This window comes from Podarcis gaigeae (genome assembly GCF_964106915.1).
Source record: "Podarcis gaigeae genome assembly, chromosome: 14".
Classification (NCBI taxonomy): domain Eukaryota; kingdom Metazoa; phylum Chordata; class Lepidosauria; order Squamata; family Lacertidae; genus Podarcis; species Podarcis gaigeae.
The window spans coordinates 10,625,482-10,646,652 of record NC_139690.1 but is presented as its reverse complement, the minus strand read 5'-3'; the positions used below and the strand labels follow the sequence as shown (position 1 = coordinate 10,646,652).

Here is a 21,171-nt window from a genome sequence, read left to right as displayed (position 1 = left end):
GCACCCTTACCAAACTACAGCTCCCAGGATTCTTGGGGTCAGCCGTGTGGATGTGATGAGAAACTGTCCTTTTTGCATATTGGCGCCCTTTAACATCTAACTTGCACACTGTTTTCTTTTACACCCATGTGCATGTATATACTATATTCATATGAGGATTGCTCTTCTGTTGCAGTGGACTTTAGTCCCCAAAGGTTCATGTCAGTCTTTATGGTGTCACGTGATTTTTCATTGTTTTTCAATGGGGAATAACCCCCATTTAACTGGCGCTGTGGGTTAAAGCACAGAGCCTAGGACTTGCCAATCAGAAGGTCGGTGGTTCGAATCCCCGCGACGGGGTGAGCGCCCATTGCTCGGTCCCTGCTCCTGCCAACCTAGCAGTTCGAAAGCACGTCAAAGTGCAAGTAGATAAATAGGTACCGCTCCAGCGGGAAGGTAAACAGCGTTTCCGTGCGCTGCTCTGGTTCACCAGAAGCGGCTTAGTCATGCTGGCCACATGACCCAGAAGCTGTACGCCGGCTCCCTTGGCCAATAAAGCGAGATGAGCGCTGCAACCCCAGAGTCGGCCATGACTGGACCTAATGTTCAGGGGTCCCTTTACCTTTACCTAAAGTACGTAAAGGTAAAGGTAAAGGACCCCTGACAGTTAAGTCCAGTCGCGAACCACTCTGGGGTTGCGGTGCTCATCTTGCTTTACTGGCGGAGGGAGCCCACGTTTTTCCGGGCCATTTAGTAAGCATGCACGAGCCGGGTTGCGGCAGCAGGGCAATCAATACTCCTATGAATGCTTCCTTTGCTAGGAAGCAAGTCCCACTGCACTCGGACTTACCTCCGAGTAAACCTCAAAAGGCTCAGGCTGCAGGGCCGCAATCCTTTGCACACTCACAAAGGAGTGGATCCCACCGAACTGCATAAAGATGCTGCTACCAGAGTGTCTCATCTGGAGCGCAAACCGACGACACGCCACCAACCCCACATTCCCTGATCACCGGAAAGATCTCCGCCCCGTCCAGCACAGGACGCGTCCCCTTTAAGAAGCGACACTGCCGCCGCGGCGCACCCCGCCCAAACCCGGGGGGAGGGACTTCGCGTGGAAGGTCAGGGAGCAAGCCAATGAGAGCGCGAGGTTGGGATAGCGCGCGCACTCGGGGAGGTAGGGCCCCGCGGCCGCCGCCGCGGCTGCCGCCAATAGGCTGGCGAGTGGGCGTGGCCTGTGCCGGGCGATCGCGAGCTGCCGGGAATGACGGCTCCGCGGAGGGGGGATCGCGAGGGGCCGCCGGGCAGGTATGCGGGTTACATCATCCCCGTGTCAGACTGCACGTGGGAACGCGGGAGGGATGCGTGGCTGGGACCCGGGAGCGGGGAAAGAGGCTCCTCGGCTGGGACGCGCCTCGGGCAGACGGGCGGGGGGCTCCCTGTCCTGCTGCTGCCCGCCTGGGGCTCGGGAGCCGGGGGAGCAGCAGCCCTTTCCCCGCGCCTTCTACGTGCCGAGGGTCGGCCTGGGGAGAGAGCGCGACCCGGCGGCTCCTGCCTTCGCTCTCGTTCTGATCAGCGCAAACGGTTTCCCTCCAGGCTCGTCTCTCCTGGATCGGAGCGCTGGTGGGATAGAGGCGGGGAGCTTCGCTGGCGCCTTGGCTTATGCCGTCGTCTGGAACCTTTTGGGCCAGGGAAGCCCCTCGAGGAAAGGGTAAGGGGCGCCACGCCTGACGGGGGTCGCGAGGGAGGCGCGGGCCGGTGCCAAATCGGCGTTTGAGACCCTGGGCTGGCCTTGGGGGCCGAAGGGGGAAACGGGGGCTGCTTTAGATGGTCGTTGAAACTGTGACAAGCCGCCCAGAATCGCTGCTGCGTTGCTTTTCCTGACTGCAAGCCGCTTTAAAATGCCTTTACATATTGTGATTTCCCCTTGCTAACCAGCCCTGAGACCTTAGGAATGATGGAATTGTAGAGTCGGAAAGGGGTCCCTAGGGTCATCTAGTCCAACCCCCCGCCATGCAGGAATCTCAACTAATTGGGAAGGGTGTGTAGTTAATAATTATAACAGGTGGATCCCATTTGCTCATTCTGCCCTAAAGTCCTGCACCAAGTACGGTCGCTGAAGTTGCATCTGCATGACTAGGGCTGTGGCAGCATCCTGTCGGGGACTGAGCCTGGTAACAGAGGGACTTGGTGTATCTCCCTGATGGCAGCCAGAGTCTGAAGGGGCCACTCCTCCACAGCCTTGGTGTGGGTCTCTAGGCTGAGGGGCACTGTTGCCCAGTCTTAACTCCTACAGCACAGGATACTTCCCCCTTGCCAATGGGATCCCAGCTGCTGCTATAGCAGGTTTTCCTCTCTACAGCCAGGATGGGGGAAATAGTGTGTGGCACTCTGGATGTTGTTGACAATCAAGAAGAATGAGAGTTGTTGTCTAGTGACACGTGGAAGCCTGTGGGTTCCTTAGCCTTATTCTGAAGAAGGCCTGTGTGGTGTAGTGACGGGGGAGACCCAGGTCCCACCCACTTCATTTCAGTCATTTGTGAAGCCCACTCTGTAGGCTGGTCGTATCCTAACCTACCTCACAGGGTTGTTGTGATGGTAAAATGCACATGGGTTTAGAGTGGGAACGACTACATACATTGCCCTGACCTCTTGGGAGGAAAGATGGGACCGAAATGCAATTTAATAAATAAGGTTATTGTGCTGATTACTGCCAGAGTGAGTGTGAAAGCTGATTAAATTGCAGCAGGATGTTTCAGAAATTATCCCTTGGGGGTTTGGGAACATTTGTTTGCACTACCTGGTGTAGTAGAATAGTTAAAATAAATAAACAAAAAACCTGTTTTGCTGATGAGAGAAGTATAGTTGAGAGACTACTTGCTTGATGTCACTCAATTGGTGAGCCAGTCAATTCAGGCACAATTCTCAAAGGCCTTCTCTGTGTTGGCACCATGTTTAAGGGGTGCATTCTTTTCAGTGGTACGGTTGTTGCTGATTCTTTTTCTTTTGGCACCAACTTAAGGTGGATCCATCTACTCAAGTTTTTGGAGGATGCTAATTCAGCCAGCCTTGTGATAGAAGTTAGGAGCTATGCTGCAGTCTTAAAGATTCTTAATGTTTGGTGTATTCTGATATGTTATCCGCTCCGTTGCTTTTGTGACATGGAATGTTTGTTTGTGGTTGTCCTGGGGTCATGAATGATAAGGGGTGAGTCAGAAATATTGTAAATAATAAGCAAAGCGTAAGGCTGGATCCTAACCCTTTTTACTCTTACAAAGCTAGGGCATTATGAGGATGAACAGGCTGCAAGAATGAGTTCAGTTTTTGGAGATGAGCTGATGATGTCTGGACTTGGGTGCTTCTGCAAGGTAGCAAGGAACACTTCCAAAAATATTTGGATCTGGTGGCCTTTTCGGATGCTTGATCTATTGCTAAAAAGTTTATTTTAACTCTGGAATTAAAGCCTTGATGCTTCCTGTCAATGCTCAACTCCCCTCCAGGTTTAAGAGTGATGTCTGCTGTCCAGAGACACACGTCCCAGTTGCTAAAATTGCATCATACGGCTGTGCTGGGCAGGGAGAGGTTGAATGTCAGATTTGGAAGCCGTGGTGGCTTGCCATTTCTCCATATACAATCCTGGCTTTGTTGCTGCTGAGTTGAAGAACTAAACTGCCGAGGAAGCTCCTGCCGTTTCTGATTCCCTAGAGCCCAACAGGGAAGGTCACGGGAGACGAGTGAGGCGTGTCTTGCAGCAGACACATGCGGGCTTCTGTATGTTAATGATTCCCAGGTGGAAGTTTTGTAAGCCTGTGTCTGGTGAGTTAGACAACTTTTATTTCAGGGAGTGCAGTTATGCTCTCCCTTCAGCTGTGCTGCCCCTCTGCCCCGTTCCCTTTCGATTTGCCTCTCCTTTGCGTCATCTGCAGGTTAGATTTGCCAGGTTCCTGGGGTTGCCAGCTGACGAAGCTCTTTATGGCATGATTCTGGAAATTCTTCCCCCTGCCCTGGGTGGGATTGCATGGATGAGACCGTCTGGGAGGCCTGCCGTTCTCTGCTCTAACAGGCCCGGCATTGTTTGCTTTGCACTATTACACATCTATCTCTGCCAGTGAGGACAGAATGTCTGATTTCCCTCCACCTCCCCTGCTTTTCTTTCCTTTTGCTACACTTGGGCCTGCTAATTATTTTTGGTGTTTCGCTCTTCCCCCACCCTGCTGCTTGCCAGAGTGCTTTCTTTTTCCCCTGTGACATATGCTGGGATATGAGAAACCGGGGCATCGCGTGACCTTGAAGTTTGGAGGGAAAGCTATGTAGGGTGGCTGTAGCTCTCCCAAAGGACTGTATGTTTCCAAACATCTTGTCCACTTGGCTCTCGGCTGAATGTAGCTTTGTCTCTGGATCTGTGTCCAGAAGCTGCTTTTGTTGGTGGCAAGGCAAAGTAACAGAGGCTTGGAGGTGGGACTTAATTGCTCTCTGTAGGTGGGCAATGCCTTCACTCCAGTGCCAAAACAACGACAGTAGGTCCCAATTTCCCAGGTTGATTTGATTCTTGGATGCCAGTCTGGTGGGTATTGTCTTAGAAAATTTGATTGTTTTGCTTGGCCGGCTAGCAAATTGCTGGTAAACCCCCTAGAATATTTGGAGATCTAGGTTTGTAGAAGGACTGTTGTAGGGTAAGCTGTGCGTGAAGAAATTCCTGGGCTTGGTCTCCAGGTAAAGCTCAGAAAAACTTCTCTCCCAAATTCTGGTCAGATGAGCTTTAACACAGATGATACTGAATTGGATCGGCCGATGCTACAAGGCAGCTTCCTGTGTTCCTAACCTGAGTATGTACCGGCTATGACATTTGCCTGCATCAATTCTGATCAATGTCTTGTCTTAAATGACCCCAGATTCTTCTTGAATGTGGCCACTTCCTCCCAAATGTTTATCGTTGCTGCTAGCACGTGTGTGCGGTGGGTGAATAGCTTGGGATCTGTCCATGGAAGACTATAGTGATTGCTTTTTGAGAACATATGACGAGTGTTCGAAGTTCCCCAGGCGCCAGGTGTGTTTTGCTTCTGGCGTGGGTCCAATTGCAACTACCTGGGCACTGGATTGGTGACCACAGTTTAAAAACCTTTGCATTAGTCCATCAGAAATATCACTTCAGTTTCCCCTGTGTGTGTTCCTCCTTCTTGCATCCAGGGACAAGTGAATGGTTGTAGGAGCAAGCTACAAGTCAAGCATGTGTAGCTGAGAATTGTAGAATCGTAGAATTGTAGCATTGGATGAGACCGCAAAGGTCATCTAGCTCGCTCACCTGGCGAATAGCCATTTCTTTGTGGCGGCTGTAACCTAGATTGAAGGTGCCATTTGGAACCTGGCTTATATATCTGAGTTTATAACATTGCATATAACAGGGTGGATAAAAATAAATGATTTGCACTATACACACACACACACACACACACACACAAAAAAAAGCAGATTTATTTATTTAAATCAGATATTTTTGATTTATATCAGTTTTTTTAATTCAAATCAGATTTTTCAACTAAAATGCTTTTGGAGGAAAAATCTTTCTAAAGATAGTTTTCTATTATCTATTATTGTCCAAAGGCTATTCATCAGGAAATAAGGATTTGTTTTAAGTTTTTCATGTGTGCTAAAACTCAGTCTAAGTTTTTTTTAAAAACCGTTTAGCCACATCAGTTAACAAACATGGATACATATGCTATAATGTTATTGCTTTAGTTAAATAAATTGTTTAAATTGTTATTAAGTAAATAATTATTTTTCTCCTTCCAATAACGTACAGCAGAAAAGTTGTCCAAATATAAACAGTTAACTTATTAAACCTCACAATAATTTCGTAATTATCTGTCTATGTATTTCTAATAGTATAACCAAATCAGTAATGTTTGATATAACTGTAAAAACTACTCTGAACATTTATTATTCCAAAAATGAAACCTCCATCCGGTTGTAAATATTAAGAAGGAGTCTTTCTGTAAAAAAATGATTTAAATCAAGTCTTACTAACTAGTGATTTAAATCAAGTCTTACTGACTAGTGATTTAAATCAAGTCTTACTAACTAGTGATTTAAATCAAGTCTTACTAACTAGTGATTTAAATCAAATCCATCCTGGCATATAACAAGTCCTGCTGCATTAGGCCAAAGGTCCATGAATTTTAGAATTTTTCATGGTCCTCCATTGTGATGAGAAGTACCAGGCCATGTGTCAGAAGCTGCAGCCGTCTTAATTACTCCTAATATCTCTTAGCCCTGCCTTGGATGCACACAGTGTTGGAGGTGGGGCCCAGAGGCATTTGGGATAATGAAGATGGCCACTGTAGCTGCCTCCTCCACCCTTTTCCTCTGCCACTTTGGGCTGAGGGAGTGCCAGGAGTCTGGTGCTGGGCTGCTTTCATCATCCACTGGAGCACGAGGACCTGCCTTATACCGAGTCAGGCCATTGGTCTGTGCAGCTCAGTGTTGTCTGCATGGATTGGCAGAGGCTGGGGACGTTCCCAGCCTTAACTGGGGATCCCAAGGATTGAACCTGGCGCCTTCTGCATGCAAAGTTGAGGTGGGGAACCATCTGTGATGCATCGCTGCTGCAGCCTCCCACTGCCACTTCCTCTGCACACACAACCCAGTCAACTTGGGAAGGTCCCAGTCATGAGCTGCTTGCTCCGGCCTTCCCTAGACCAGCTGCTGCCAACCCCGTCCAGATATCCTTCATATGTGCTCATTTTTTAAGATCCCACCAAGTTCTTTGGTCGAACCAGTTTGGCAGGTTTCTGTTGCACTTCCAAGACGTACCTGAGGAAAACCAAAACGAGCTCTCAGAGATGACCTGAGTACAGCAGCAAGAGACATTCACATTTTTGTGTGAGCATTGTGGTTGTCGGCATTATATCCATAATTGAGGCCCTCTTCTGCCGTCTCCATATAATTTCTAGTTCCTAGAGCAATTTGGTTTTTTAAAAACACCCAGAAGGGTGGACATTGAAGTTCTTGTGGGGTGCATTAGAAAAATGAACCTAGCAACACCTTGCAGGAATGCACTGCTGTCCAAGGACTAAGAAATCAATAGAAATCATTAGGAGTTAAATTGATTAGATCAGAAGTTGCTTGCCCATCGGGTTCAGGTTATTTCATCACTGTTTATGAAAGTGGCTAAGAGCAGCAGTTGTAATTAGGAAAGCCCAAGGAACATTCAGCCACTGTAGTGAGGCTTTGTCCTTCCTCCTCTTGTGTTTTGTGTAGTGAGGGTTATGCCTTTGGTATGGTAACAGCTAAAGAAGAACTCAGGCCCATTGCTCCATAGAAGTAACAGTCTGTACACTGCCTAGGAAGCAGGATAAATATTGCCCATACTTGTAGCTATTGCTATATCCTATTGATGTAAGACAAGCTTTGCCAAAGGTAAAGTCCTTATTTCAAAGCAATTGCTGTATTCTGTGTTCTTGGTAGTTTTAGGGGGAAGGTATTCACCAGGGGGGCCTTGGCGAAGTGTATTCTTATTTTATTAATCTGTGACTGTTAGGAGAAGACAGAAGTGAAGGCTGAAGGAAAAAGGATAAAACTCCTGGGTGCTAGATCCTCCCCCAAAATTCCTGGGTCTAGTGGGTGATGGAGTTTAATCAGTGGTTGGAGTATTAAAATGGGTTGCCAGGTGCTGGATTTAGTGTTAAAATACAGGTGAAACCAGTTTCCCGTTCAGGAAATTGCCTGGGAGAAGAGCCATTACGGAGAACAAAAGGAAGGTAATGGGCGATTAACAGAGCAAATACTCTGTGCCAGTAGATGGGTCTGAGCCCCTCCTTCAAGGGAGAGATACAGTAGTTAGAGACAAAGCAGAGTTGAGTCTTGGGATTGCAGTTGGGGATGATGTGAGCTGGAGGAAAAATAGTTGCAGGCTGTAAGCATCAGCAAGCTGGAGAGAAAAGTGGATGTCTTAAATGCAGCAAGCTGAGCAGAGTCAGAGCTATGGGAGAAGCAAGACTCTTTGGAGTGTAATGCTGGCAGCCCTTCCATCGCTGGCTCAGGTTGTATATGTGTGTAAATAAACCATATATCATAATGATAGCACAGCAGTTTCCACTGTGCCTCATTTCCAAAGAAAACACGAGCCCTGGGTAAGTGCCTGGAATCCCTGGAATCTCTCACAACTCAGAGATTGCAGTGGCACCTACAGAAATATATTCTTATTTTATTAATATCTGGCTGTTTAGGAGGAGGCAGAAGTGAGGGCTGAAGGGGGAAAAAATTAAGGACCCATAATTGGTGGGTGGGTGGGGGGCTAATGGAGAAGATGTGATATACTAGAGGTGGCCAACATAATGCCATCCAAATATACTTGGACTACAAGTCCCATCATCCCCAGCCATAGCTGGGGCTGATAGGGGTTGTAGTCCAATAACATCTTGAGGGGACCACATTGACTACCCCTCCTATGAGTTCAATTAATATTGGACTCATTATTTGAGTGTGAACCTCTGTGTAGCCAAAATGAGGAAGGTGTAAGCAAGCACAGGGGAGCCCAACATTTGCAGCAGTACAACATACCCCTCAACTGTCCTGATAAAACCAGGACATTCCAGGGTTTTTTGTGTGAGAGCACGACGGCCATTTTGGGCGCCATGACCTCATGCCATCTCACACCGTAAAAGTGCAATTTTCAGGGCTGCAATCTCAGGTGGTGACCCAAAATGCGCATTTTTGAGTGCCCTGAAGAAAACACATCTTTTGGGGCTGTGATCTCATGTGGGTCATGTGACTTGTGCACAAGCGTTGCCCCAGAAGACGTGTGCCCTGTTTTTTCACCTCAGCATTAGGGAGAGTATGGTATAACACAGGGGTGGTCGGATATTGGGGCTGTGGCTCCGATCTGGTGGAACGCTCTGTCACAAGAGACTAGGGCCCTGCAGGACTTGACATCTTTCTGCAGGGCCTGAAAGACAGAGCTGTTCCACCAGGCCTTTGGCCAAGGCACAGCCTGACCCCCTCCTTTGATAATTCTTCACAGAACTCTAGCCCAATGGTTGCCATCAATTTGATTTGAACTGATTTTATAATGAATTGTTTTTAGAATGCTGCATTATTTTACTGTTGTTAGCCGCTCTGAGCCCGGCTTCGGCTAGGGAGGGTGGGATATAAATCATTTATTTATTATTATTATTATTATTATTATTATTATTATTGCCTAGTAAGAACAGAGCATGCTCAGTAAGCTGGAATACAGACAGATTTGGGGCGGGGAGAGAAAATAGGAATGAACTGGGAATATCCTGAGAACGGTAGTATTCATTGGCTGGCTGGCACCCTGCACAGACTCATGGCATTTTGTTGCAAGACCCACTTGCTGTATAATATTTTTCTTGTCTGCCTCATATCCCTACAAAAAGAGACTTTGCTTAGCCTTTTTCTTCCTTGCTAGCATAGCCCCACCCCCTGCAACACCCCCCCCAACTCCCTGTGAATAAATATGACTCAAAAAGCTGCCTTTAGCATTTCAGTTATTTCATATTTGCCGTGCTTTAAGCAGGAGCGCAGTGTGACTTGTCAAGTCTTCACTGCCCTCGTTCTGAGCATGATTTCGCCAACAAAGGATGCCCTTGCTTGCTGCGTGTGTCTGTCTGTGTCCGTCCCCCGCCTCCGGCTGTAGAGAAGCGTAGCATTTCTCCGAATCCGCACGCAAACAATTTCCACTGGAATGCAGGCTGGGGCAATGCAGCCGTACCCAACTAGAGCAAGGAAATGAGGTCACTGCTGAATGAGGGCTGTGTCTCGGAAATTCAGGCTGGCTGCGCGAAACTCTCGGGACCTGGCGTGGGCATTCTCCAGCAAACCTCTCCTGGGAGTTTGACTCAACATGCAGCAACGTGACGGTCTGCCTACAGCTTGACTGGGACTCTTTCGGGCAGCTCTCTTGCATAAGCTGCCTTGCTATGTTCTCGGAGAAGCCAGGGAGGATGGTTCTCTGATGAGGAGCTGCTTCCCACATTCATTTTCTATGGGTGGCTAACCCATGGTTAGGGACACGGGTGGCGCTGTGGGATAAACTACAGAGCCTAGGACTTGCCGATCAGAAGGTCGGCGGTTCGAATCCCTGCGACGGGGTGAGCTCCCGTTGCTCAGTCCCTGCTCCTGCCAACCTAGCAGTTCAAAAGCACTTCAAAGTGCAAGTAGATAAATAGGTACCACTCTGGCGGGAAGGTAAACGGTGTTTCCGTGTCTTGCTCTGGTTCGCCAGAAGTGGCTTAGTCATGCTGGCCACATGACCCGGAAGCTGTACGCCGGTTCCCTCAGCCAGTAAAGCGAGATGAGCGCTGCAACCCCAGAGTCGGTCATGACTGGACCTAATGGTCAGGGGTCCCTTTACCTTTACCTAACCTGTGGTTGCTAGACTGCATCACACCAGATGGTTGGCCATGCTGACTGAGGTTTTCAGCAATAGAAAATAGCCAGGCGCACTTGGGACTGGTGCAGGTCCAACTGCGACCACGTGGAGATCTCTGGATGCCAGGCTGGCGACTGGGGAAAGCAAAATGTCTTTTCGAGAAGGATCTGAAATATTTTCCTTGAAGCTTGACTCTGATTTATTCTGGATGGTTTTATTTGATGTTTCAGTGTGTTGTAAACTGCTTTGAGATCTGTTCTTTAAAGTATAAAGTGGTATAGAAATGAAAACACAACGGCAGCAGCAACAACAACAACAACAACAACAACAACAACATTGTTGGAAAAAAAGGCACTTTGACATTCCTTGTGGCTACCATAGCCCAGGTTTAAGGTGCCATTTAGCAATTAGATTGTATATCTGAGTTACTAACACTGGCTGGTGCTGTTCTGTTTTTATTGGGATTCTTGGTTTTCATAGACTTTATATATGTATACAATTTTAATTTTATCAATATTTAATTGTTTATTAATGATTGTTTCCCCCGGTTCTTATAAGTTGTCTTGAGTCCTATCAGGGGGTATATAAATAAATAAATAAATAATAAAAAGTAAATTAATTACAACCTTAACAGCTGCCCTGCTGGATCTACCCCAAAAGTCTGCCTAGGCCATGGTTGATCAGATGCAGCTGGACTAAGACTCCCCTCAGACTTGACCCTGGGACTGATGGGAATCTGGAGGGCCACTGGTTCGCCATCTCTGAATGGGCCCTCCCAGAAGATAATAGCCATTCAGGAGTGAAACCCTTGGTGCTCATCTCCCACCTGCAAATAAGAAATGGTCACCGTAACCCTCCACTAGCAGCGTAATCCTAATACCACTGAATTTGTGGGCAGGGCTTTTTTCTAGCCGGAACTCCCCGGGAACTCCGTTCCAGCACCTCTTAGCTGGGTGCCATTGCCATTATGAGATGAAAAGGGAGGCGTTCATGGTGAGTTCTGGCACCTCTTTTTTTCTAGAAAAATAGCACTGTCTGTGGGTAACTGGGTTTTTTAAATCCGGGTCCTAAATGCTCGTAAAGCAGGCGCCAGGAGGCTTGCTGTGGAAAGGGAATTTCCACAAGTGGACATTGCCACAAGGAAAGCCATCTCCCTGGTAGCTAACGCTCCTAGTCCAAACCTCTGAGCCGACCTAGATCACAGCCCCTAATACTCAACTTAAGATTCGGGCAGGTTCCTGCGGGAGCAGGTGGTCCTTCAGATTTGGGAAGTGAGTTGTGCATCTTCGTCTCCCTGTGGGAGGGGGCCATCTGTGAATCGGTTCTGAAATTCTTGCGGGCAAGATGCAGCGACGAGGATGGGTATATTTCGAAGGCTCAGCCAGTCAGCCGGCAGCCTTTTGCGGAATGAGGCCAACAGCTGTTGGCCTCCTAATCAGGATGAACTTGGTGTTCTAAAAACGGGAAAAATATATCGGCCTTCGTTTTAAGCCTTGGTATGCCTCTGATGTGTTTATGTAACCACATCACCCTTGATTTCGGGTGGCATTTGGGGGGCTGATGGCATTAAATTGCTACTGTTTTAGTGTTGTTGTTTTTTTAAAGTAATATTTATTACTTTTAAAACTTACAAGAAAAAAAAAGAGAAGAAGAAAGACAAGAAGAAAGAACAAAAGAGAGAAAAACAAAGACAATACAATACAATATAAACGGTACAAAACATAACCTATACACACTAAATTAAAACAAAGCAAAACAACAACATTTTAAAAAAACATACATCATACCATTTCATTACTCTATTTTTCATTCCCTTGTTTCATCGACCTCCTCTCACCTCCCTTTTTGTATTCCACTTCTATTAATTGTTTCAGCAAATCCTTTCCATCTTTCTCTATTTTTTGTCATAAAAATATCTTAACATATTTTTAACCTTATTTTCCATTAATGCTAAAGTACTTATTTATGCTTAACTACTGTTTTAGTGTTACAGGGTTTTGTGCGTGGTGAAATGTTTTTGCCAGTTTTTGAAAATGAAAACCAGCTTTGCTTGGCAGAAAGGGGAATTTGAGCACAGAGGTCACAGGGATGCTCTCAAAGCAAAGAATGAGCGAGTCATTATTGTAATTGTTTTGCATTTTTAAAATTATATATTGTGTTACTTTGTGTTGTTCTGGGTGGCTCTGAGGCTGCCTCCTGTGGCCAGAATGCTGTCTAAAATGGTACTTCTGGCTTATGTTCAGCTTGGAATCACCTAAGACCACCTGGGCAGCCTTTTGGAATCCAATAGTTTTGGATTCTGGAATCCAAAAGAAATTAATAAGATAACAAGAACAACAACGGGAAAGTCTAACCAGAATTAGCTTTATTAAATATATTTCTAGACAGCAATCTGGATTCCCATAATAAAGAGTTAATAAGCCATTTATTACAAATGACGAGACCCAGCATAACCAGATACTGTACAGGAAATGCCTTTCTGGCACAACGATCGACAACTGACACAAAACAGTTCGGGAAACAGCCCTCCTGGAGAGATTAACAAATAAAGTGTGGTTGACACGTGAACAGCTCAAGAAAGATGGCTTTACCCCTGTGTGATTTAATTGCATAACATATGCCAGTACTCCAAAAAATGAACAACCCCCTGCCTCCCACATTTGGCTCAGTCTGGTTGATCTAAATTACATTTAAACATAAATTATTATATTTGAACCCCGCTTCCATGTTCATCAATACACCAACACTTTACAAGCAATGACCGTTTTGCACAGGAGTTGAGTTCCTGACCCACACGCATATAAACCGACTCCGCCCTCTTACGCCCTCGCCCTGCCCCCTTTCCCAGCCACTTCTGGTTGAGGTGATGTCCGCATGCACGGTTGTGCATTCTTTGAACGTGTGCAAAATGGGAGTTTCCTGTATATTGTTTCCTTAGTCACATAAGAGGAAAAGTGACTATTGCTCATACTTAATCTAAGCACAATCACAAGGGCATTTAGCTATGCAACTGGGCATTTAGCTATGCAATTTTGAATATTATCTGTTAATTCTGTTCTATCCTGTTTCCCCTTTGTTTTTGTTTAAATCAATGACAAACCAAGAACCTATACATTGACCACTAATAATGCACCATATGTTGTAGATATTGCTGAAAATTCATTATGCTATTTTTGTTATGTACAACTGATGTGAGATTTCAGTGTTTATTTTATTATTCCTATGGTCTTTGTTTATAAAACCCAATAAAAAGTTACTAGTTACTTTCCACTTACAGTTAGGCCAAACTGCATCCCTCATCCTGCAACATTTTTGATCATCTTGGTTGCCCTCTGCACACATTCCGGCTTGTCAACGTCCTTCTTAAATTGTGCTGTCCAGAACTGGACACAGTATTCCAGATATGGCCTGACCAAGGCAGAATAGAGTAGTACTATTACTTCCCTTGATCTGGATACTAGACTTCTGTCGATGCAGCCTAGAATAGCATTAGCTTTTTTTGCTGCTTTATCACACTGTTGACTCATGTTAAGCTTGTGATGCACTAAAACCCTCCTTTTCACATGTACAGTCGTACCTCCACTTTCGTATCCCTTCGGTTACGTAAACTTCGGGATACGTAAGTGGCAAACCCGGAAGTATATTTCTGGGTTTCTGCCACGCGCGCATTGCAGAAGCGGTCTCTCCGGTTGCGGAAACCTTGGGATCTGACCGGAACGGATCCCATCCCTGTGGAATGCCCTCCCACCAGATGTCAAAGAAAATAACAACTACCAGACTTTTAGAAGACATCTGAAGGCAGCCCTGTTTAGGGAAGCTTTTAATGTTTGATGTATTACAGTATTTTAATATTTTTTTTGGAAGCTGCCCAGCCAGATGGGCGGGGTATAAATAATAAATTATTATTATAATTACTATATCCGCAACTGCCTAAATGCAGAAGCTTATATTTGTCCCTATCAATGTCAAGTTCACTGGTTAGTAGTTTCCTGGGTCTTATTTCCCTCCCTTTTTGAAGATGGCGACAACATTTGCCCACCTCCAGTCTGTAGGGACCTCCTCTGTTCTCCAAGAATTCTCCAAGATCATAGGCAGAGGCTCTGAGCTTATATTCACTATCTCCTTTAGTACCCTTGGGTGAAGCTCATCAGACCCTGGAGATTTGATTTAATTTATAGAAGCCAGGTGTTCCCTTACCACCTCTCTTCCTATCTTGGGCTGCAGCTCTCTCCTTACGTCATTTATTATGTTATTGGCAGGTTTGGCATTGCTCTCCTTTTGGGAGAAGAGAGAGGCAAAATCAACACAGGAATTACATTTGTAAAACATAAAAAGAAAGAATATCACACGTTGGTTTTTTCCAGGCTGGTATCCCAGCCTGCCAAGAGGGTTTTAAACTTTGATCATAGCTTGTATGGTGTTAGCTGTCCCCTCCTATGCTAATTTGTTAAGCATCTTCCCCATGCCCTCCTCCAAGCGGTTAATTTAAAAAAACAACAACACAGGGCCTGACAACGGAAATATCCTCCTGGTGTTGGTGTGAGAAGAAGTGGTCCTGGATGCTAAATGCACGGCATGACTGGGCAAAGTTCATACGGTGAAGCATCTAGGCAAGAAATGGGCCATCTGGAAGAATAAAGCGAAGGGTTGCCAGCATAGAGAATCGAGTTTTGCTGCAAAAGGTAATGGACTGTGGAAAAGTGTCACATTGAAAAGGTACTAAAGGGCAAGTCTGTGCTGTACTCCATCCCTACACACACACACACACACACACACACACACACTGTTGTTGATTACAGCTTGTACAATTAAAAAAAGTAATACAAATAAGTGCTTTTAGAAAAGCGCTTGGGATTTGAAATGAGGGCAAAAGCGGGCAGATGGATTTGCAGTTTGATCAAAAAGTGGTTTCCTGTGCATCCAAGGCCACATTAAAAACTTGTTTGTGTAAGTATTCAGATAGCTCAGAATGAGGCAGCCTTAAAGTAGCTTTTAGGATAGAATTGGGTGGCTTTTGGCCCTCCATATGTTGCTGGATTTCATCAGCCCCAGCCAGCATGGGCTTGTGGTGAGGAATAGCAAAAGGTCAAGGCTCTCTCTGCTTCGTGTTGTTGTTTTTGAATGCGTAAGGTTTTGTGCTCTTGTTGCTGGGGTTTTTAAAATTTTAAAATGTGGCCTTGGGTTGGGCTATTCCTTGGCTAATTTTGGCTAAATGGAAGTACCCAAAAGAGATTCAGTGGGAGCTGCTGGATGAGGATACCGCCCCAAACCCAGGCAATCTGTGTGCTGATTTTACTTGGCTAGAGATCCAGCATTGACTCCCTCCCTCTTCACTGGCTTCCTGCCTGGGAAGGGAGAAATGAATCTTCTGTGTCCTGTGGACTTACCTCAGGACCATCCAAAGTGAATGGAGTCTTGTTCTTGTTTAACCGTTTCTAAAAATATAAGGAGCCAGGAAAACGTTCAGTGCAATGAATAGGCTCTAGATTTTAAGGAGAAGAAAGCAAAGCATCTTCCTTCAGTGCTGGGGATGGAATGGCATCCTTTGCCATATGTGACAGCAACTGGCTGGCTTAGATCATGGGTAGGCAAACTAAGGCCCGGGGGCCGGATCCGGCCCAATCGGCTTCTCAGTCCGGCCCGTGGACAGTCCGGGAATCAGCGTGTTTTTACATGAGTAGAATGGGTGCTTTTATTTAAAATGCATCTCTGGGTTATTTGTGGGGCATAGGAATTCGTTCATTATTATTTTTTCAAAATATAGTCTGGCCCCCCACAAGGCCTGAGGGACAGTGGACCGGCCCCCTGTTGAAAAAATTTGCTGACCCCTGGTAGATAGAGGGCGCATGGCAATCCGCCATTGGCCCACAGATGTATTATCCAGCTCCTAATCACTTTTCCCCAACGCGCATCATCTATTGTCACTTTGTTTAATGGTAGGGCTGGCCCTTTGAAGAACTGTTGTAGAATATGACTTGTGGTGTGGCGGCCAATGGTATGGCACTTTCAAGGATTGTTTGAATTCTTGCAGGTTTGGAATAATAATAATAATAATAATAATAATAATAATAATAATAATAATAATTTATTTATACCCTGCCCATCTGACTGGGTCTCCCCTGCCACTCTGGGCGGCTTCCAACAAAATATTAAAAATACAATAAAACATCAGACATTAAAAACTTCCCTAAACAGGGCTGCCTTCAGATGTCTTCTAAAAGTCAGATAGTCGGATAGTTGTTCATTTCTTTGACATTTGATGGGGGGCATTCCACAGGGCGGGCGCCACTACCGAGAAGGCCCTCTGCCTGGTTCCCTGTAACTTGGATTCTCGCAGTGAGGGAACTGCCAGAAGGCCCTCAGAGCTGGACCTCAGAGTCCAGGCTGAACGATTGGGGTGGAAACACTCCTTCGGACCCATTGTGGTGTAGTGGTTAAGAGCGGTAGACTCGTAATCTGGTGAACCGGGTTCGCTTCCCCGCTCCTCCACATGCAGCTGCTGGGTGACCTTGGGCCAGTCACACTTCTCTGAAGTCTCTCAGCCCCACTCACCTCACAGAGTGTTTGTTGTGGGGGAGGAAGGGAAAGGAGAATGTTAGCCGCTTTGAGACTCCTTCGGGTAGTGATAAAGCAGGATATCAAATCTAAACTACTCCTCCTCCTCCTCCTCCTCCTCCTTCTTCTTCTATACTGGGCCGAGGCCATGGAGGGGGGGCTAGGGAGGGCTGCTATTGGGCAGTGACTGGTGGTCTGACTAGCTAGCATGGGGGCACTTTTTGTTGTTGGTGTATTGTTGCTCTACCTCCAGCCTTCCTTTGAGGAACTCAGGTTGTGGTTCTCCCTCTTTTTTATCTTTATGGCATACGTTGGATAGAGAAATGATGATATTCTCCCCACTGCCAGCTGATCAGGGATTTGAACCCAAGTCTCCCTAGTCCTAGTTTGGTTTTCTAGCCCAGGGTAGTCAACATGGTATTCTCTGATCTTGTGGACTACAACTCCCATCAGCCTGGTTACCTCTAGCAACCCAACCTTTCTGGCTGTTGCAGTCTACGCATTCCAATACCACCACAATTGGTTCAGCAATTTGGAAGGCTGCAGGTTCACAGCTCCTTCACTAGGTAGTCCTAGGCAAGTCACCATTGTCACGTTCTCAAGCCCTGCTCTGTAAAATGAGGATAACGATGCTGGACTGCCTTTGTAGGCTGTTGTTAATGGATTCCTGAGAAACTGGACATGAGGCCGTTTGAGCTGTCATGGAAAATGCGGCATAAAGGCAATGTGTGCTTTTACTCTTACGATTCATTTTCCATGCTAACCTTTTCCACCAGGGAGATCTCAATGGATTCTTTGTTCAGATGTACATATCAAATTGTCATATTGGTACAGGAACAAGGCGTGTCTCTCCATCTCTGCCCACTGCCTTAATCAGATTGCCTGGTGATCAGATTAAGGCTCTTTGCTTTTCTCTCTAGCGTGCCAAGGTGGCGGATTGTTGGCAGCCATCTGGATCTAAGCCTAATAGAAGTTATACTTGATATTTGCCCTATATAGCCAGACGCGTACACCTCTTTACAGCACACTGTGCTCAGATTGACACGTGTTAGATGTGCAGGGCTTTGGAAGCAACTTTCTCAGGAGGTTCTTGGCTGGCAGGATGATCAGCGCTTTGGAACAAGCGTGGGATCTGTCTCACTGCCACTTTCATAGGTGCCGCCTAATGTTCATCTCACGCTTGCAAGAAGTAAATCTTTAGTGTGCAACCACCTACACTATGGAACTCCCTGCCCATTTATATTAGGCAATCGCCTTCACTGAATTGTTTTCAGTGCCTGCTAAAACCCTTTTTCTTCCAGCAAGTCTATCCCGACATGCAATTTTAACACATGATTTTAGTAAGTATAAGTGTTTCAAGATAGCTGGTTTTATTTTCTATTTTAAAATTTCTATTGTATTTTTAAAATTTATAAATGATTTTATTTACATTTTGAAATTTTATATGTGTTGGAAGCTGCCCAAAATATCAAACATTAAAAAACTTCGCTATACAGAACTGTCTTCAGATGTCTATGAAAAGTTATATAGTTGTTTAACTCTTTGACATCTGCTGGGAGGGCGTTCCACGGGGCAGGTGCCACTGCCAAGAAGGCCATCTGCCTGGCTTCCTGCAGTTTCGCTTCTTGCAATGAGGGAACTGCCAGAAGACCCTTGGAGCTGGACCTCAGTGTCTGCGCTGAATGCTGGGGTTGGAGATGCTCCTTCAAGTATACAAGCTGTTTAGGGCTTTTAATGGTCTGTGAAGATGGGTAAAGGTAAAGGTACCCCTGACAGTTAGGTCCAGTCGTGACCGACTCTGGGGTTGCGGCGCTGATCTCGCTTTACAACATTTGTCCGCAGATATCTTCTAGGTCATGTGGCCAGCATGACTAAGCCGCCTCTGGCGAACCAGAGCAGCGCACGGAAACGCCGTTCACCTTCCTGCCAGAGCGGTACCTATTTATCTACTTGCACTTTGACGTGCTTTTGAACTGCTAGGTGGGCAGGAGCAGGGACTGAACAACAGGAGCTCACCCCGTCGTGGGGATTCGAACTGCTGACCTCCTGATCAGCAAGCCCTAGGCTCAGTGGTTTAGACCACAGCGCCACCCGTGTCCCATGAAGATGGGTATTGGATCTCAAAACATATGGAGGGCACCCTTTTCTCCCCTGGCTCTTGATACCTACAGACCAGCAGGTGCTTCGTGTTCCTGAGCTCTTGGCACCCTGCTGTCAGTGCCCTGCCTTGCACATGTTGGAGAGGGCATTCTTCTGTCTGCCGGTGAGCAGCTTAAGGAGATCACCCAAAGGCTGTGGGTCTTGAGGTTGACCTGCCAGGAATGCTCCTTTTTAAAAGTTGCCAGCTTCCTGATTCAGAGCTTGTATACTTGCCGTTGCTTGCCGACACAACGGCAGCCTTCAGCAGCTGAGTCCGGCAAGCAAGGAGGCGCCATGGAGAATGTCTCTTCTCTGGGCAGGTAAGGCAAACTGCTTGGAAAGCGCCACTAAAGAAAACGTCTGTAGTAGGTAGAAGGGGAGTTAGCTGGAGAGAAGGAGGGATTTGGATTTCAGAAGGTGCTGGAGGGAGAACTGAATGGACAAGAGCAGTCCACAGCTGAAGATGGGCATGTTGGCAGCTTCTAAGGAAAATAATACTCATGCACATAATGTTAGTATTATTATTATTATTATTTGCATGCAGGATTGTGTGTCCAAAACTTAGTTTTTTTAAAAAATAGTTTTTTAAAATTGATTTTTCCAAAAAGATGCAAATCCAAGAACAGTCAAATACAAAACAAACCACAATAAATCAAAACAATACATTCTATAAGTACATTTAAGGGGGATTGGGTGGCAGAAGAGCTGGTGGTCCCAGACCCACCCAGTGCTCAGACATACAAGCAAGTAAATCAGTACATGGAGTTCATGCAGCAGAGAGATCCACATCCTCCTTGTGCTTATGGAAGATCACCTTCTCATGAGCTGCCCATTAAGTCATGTCATCTGTCCATTGTGTGATGGTGGGGTGGGAGGAATGGACTTCTCCTTCCAGTATTGAAGCATATTAGACATTTAGCCACAATGAAAGCTAATTTTAGGCTGCATACATGATGTACCTTTGAAGCACATTCTTTCCTTCAAAGAGCTGTAGTTTATCACTTCTGGCCAACCTTAGCAATCAACAGTGCCTAGCATTGTGTGTGTGTGTGTGTGTCTGTGTGTGTGTGCGCGCGCGCACGCCTCAAATGTGCCATAAAGTGTGTACGCAACTCAGATTGACTCTTGTATATCTGCCTCTTGCGGTTTTGTGCATAATTTGTGTATTGGCCCTTGGGGAGATGCTGCCAGGCTAGCCAGCTCATGTGTGTGCTTCTCTCTTTGTGTGTGTGGATGTTGAGCCTTCGTTTTGCCTTGGGGTTGCTCAATGGGCCTCTGTTCTGGATGGGAGTATGTAAGGTGAAGGATGGATCCTGAACCCTCCTCAGTACACTGCCTCTTCCCTTCCCTGCTTTATAGCTGTGGAATCCAGCCTTTGCCCAGACAGGCAAATCCTTCTCTTTATCCGCTCTTGAGAAATCCTAGCTTAAAGTATGCCTGAGCAAATCTCTGCCTTGTCTGTTTGAGGCAGAAAATCCACTTAAGGGATGTGTGTGTGTGTGTCTTTGTCTAAGCAGACCTGGGCAGTTGCTGCTTTGTGGGTTGGGGCTTCAGGATGGCTTAGAGGGTCAACTTGGCACTTTGAAAGCAGAGGAACTGCGAGGTTCACAACTCCAAATCTTGTCTTTATTTCTGTGATGTTAGTCTGTAAGATTTGTGGAGTTGGGGTGAGCTGTTGAGCAGATGTGTCGCACGATTGGCCTAAGAAGGACCTGCAACCATATCAGCAGTGGCATAGCATGGTGGTGGGGGTACAGGGGTGGTTGCCCCAGATGCAAAATTGTTAGGGGATGCAAAATTTCAACACCTGGTGCTGCCTCAATACAGCTGCGCACTTCCGGCCCTGGGCTCCATTGAAAACGGCTTCTACGTGCAAACCAAGAAGTGACCTCTCCAGACAATGGAACAGCTCTTATTTTCTTATTGCCACGGCTGCGATCTCCTGGTTGTTATGGATGCCATTAGGCAGTTGAATGCACATGTGTACTCCATCCTTTTCCTCCCTCCCCTCCACATGGTCCCAGGCACTGGCAACCCACGCTATGCCACTGCATGTCAAAGTATTAGTGGAGGCAGAGATAGAAAATAGCCAGGCACATTTTGCAACT

General features: G+C 46.3%; 1 protein-coding gene and 1 long non-coding RNA gene across 8 annotated transcripts in view; both read left to right on the top strand.

Moving 5' to 3' along the window:
• LOC310831843 overlaps window positions 1-21,171 on the top strand; it is an 81,435-nt gene that overhangs the window by 9,369 nt on the left and 50,895 nt on the right. The gene's annotated exons all lie outside the window — the stretch shown is intronic.
• The window catches only part of GRAMD2A (GRAM domain containing 2A), a gene marked incomplete at its 3' end in the record, with an annotated part of 65,940 nt that continues 45,959 nt past the window's right edge, over window positions 1,191-21,171 (top strand). Inside the window, exons 1-2 of one of the 7 annotated variants that reach the window (XM_083712815.1) lie at window positions 1,191-1,284; window positions 1,573-1,687. Coding sequence is in view for 4 of the 7 variants with exons in the window: in XM_083712812.1 (XP_083568938.1) it covers window positions 1,338-1,687 (350 nt within the window). Of the gene's footprint in view, window positions 1,285-1,335; window positions 1,688-3,530; window positions 3,793-4,131; window positions 4,803-19,324; window positions 19,384-21,171 lie in introns of those variants that run through there. The other 6 variants (XM_083712813.1, XM_083712812.1, XM_083712817.1 and 3 more) reach the window with 6 other exon arrangements.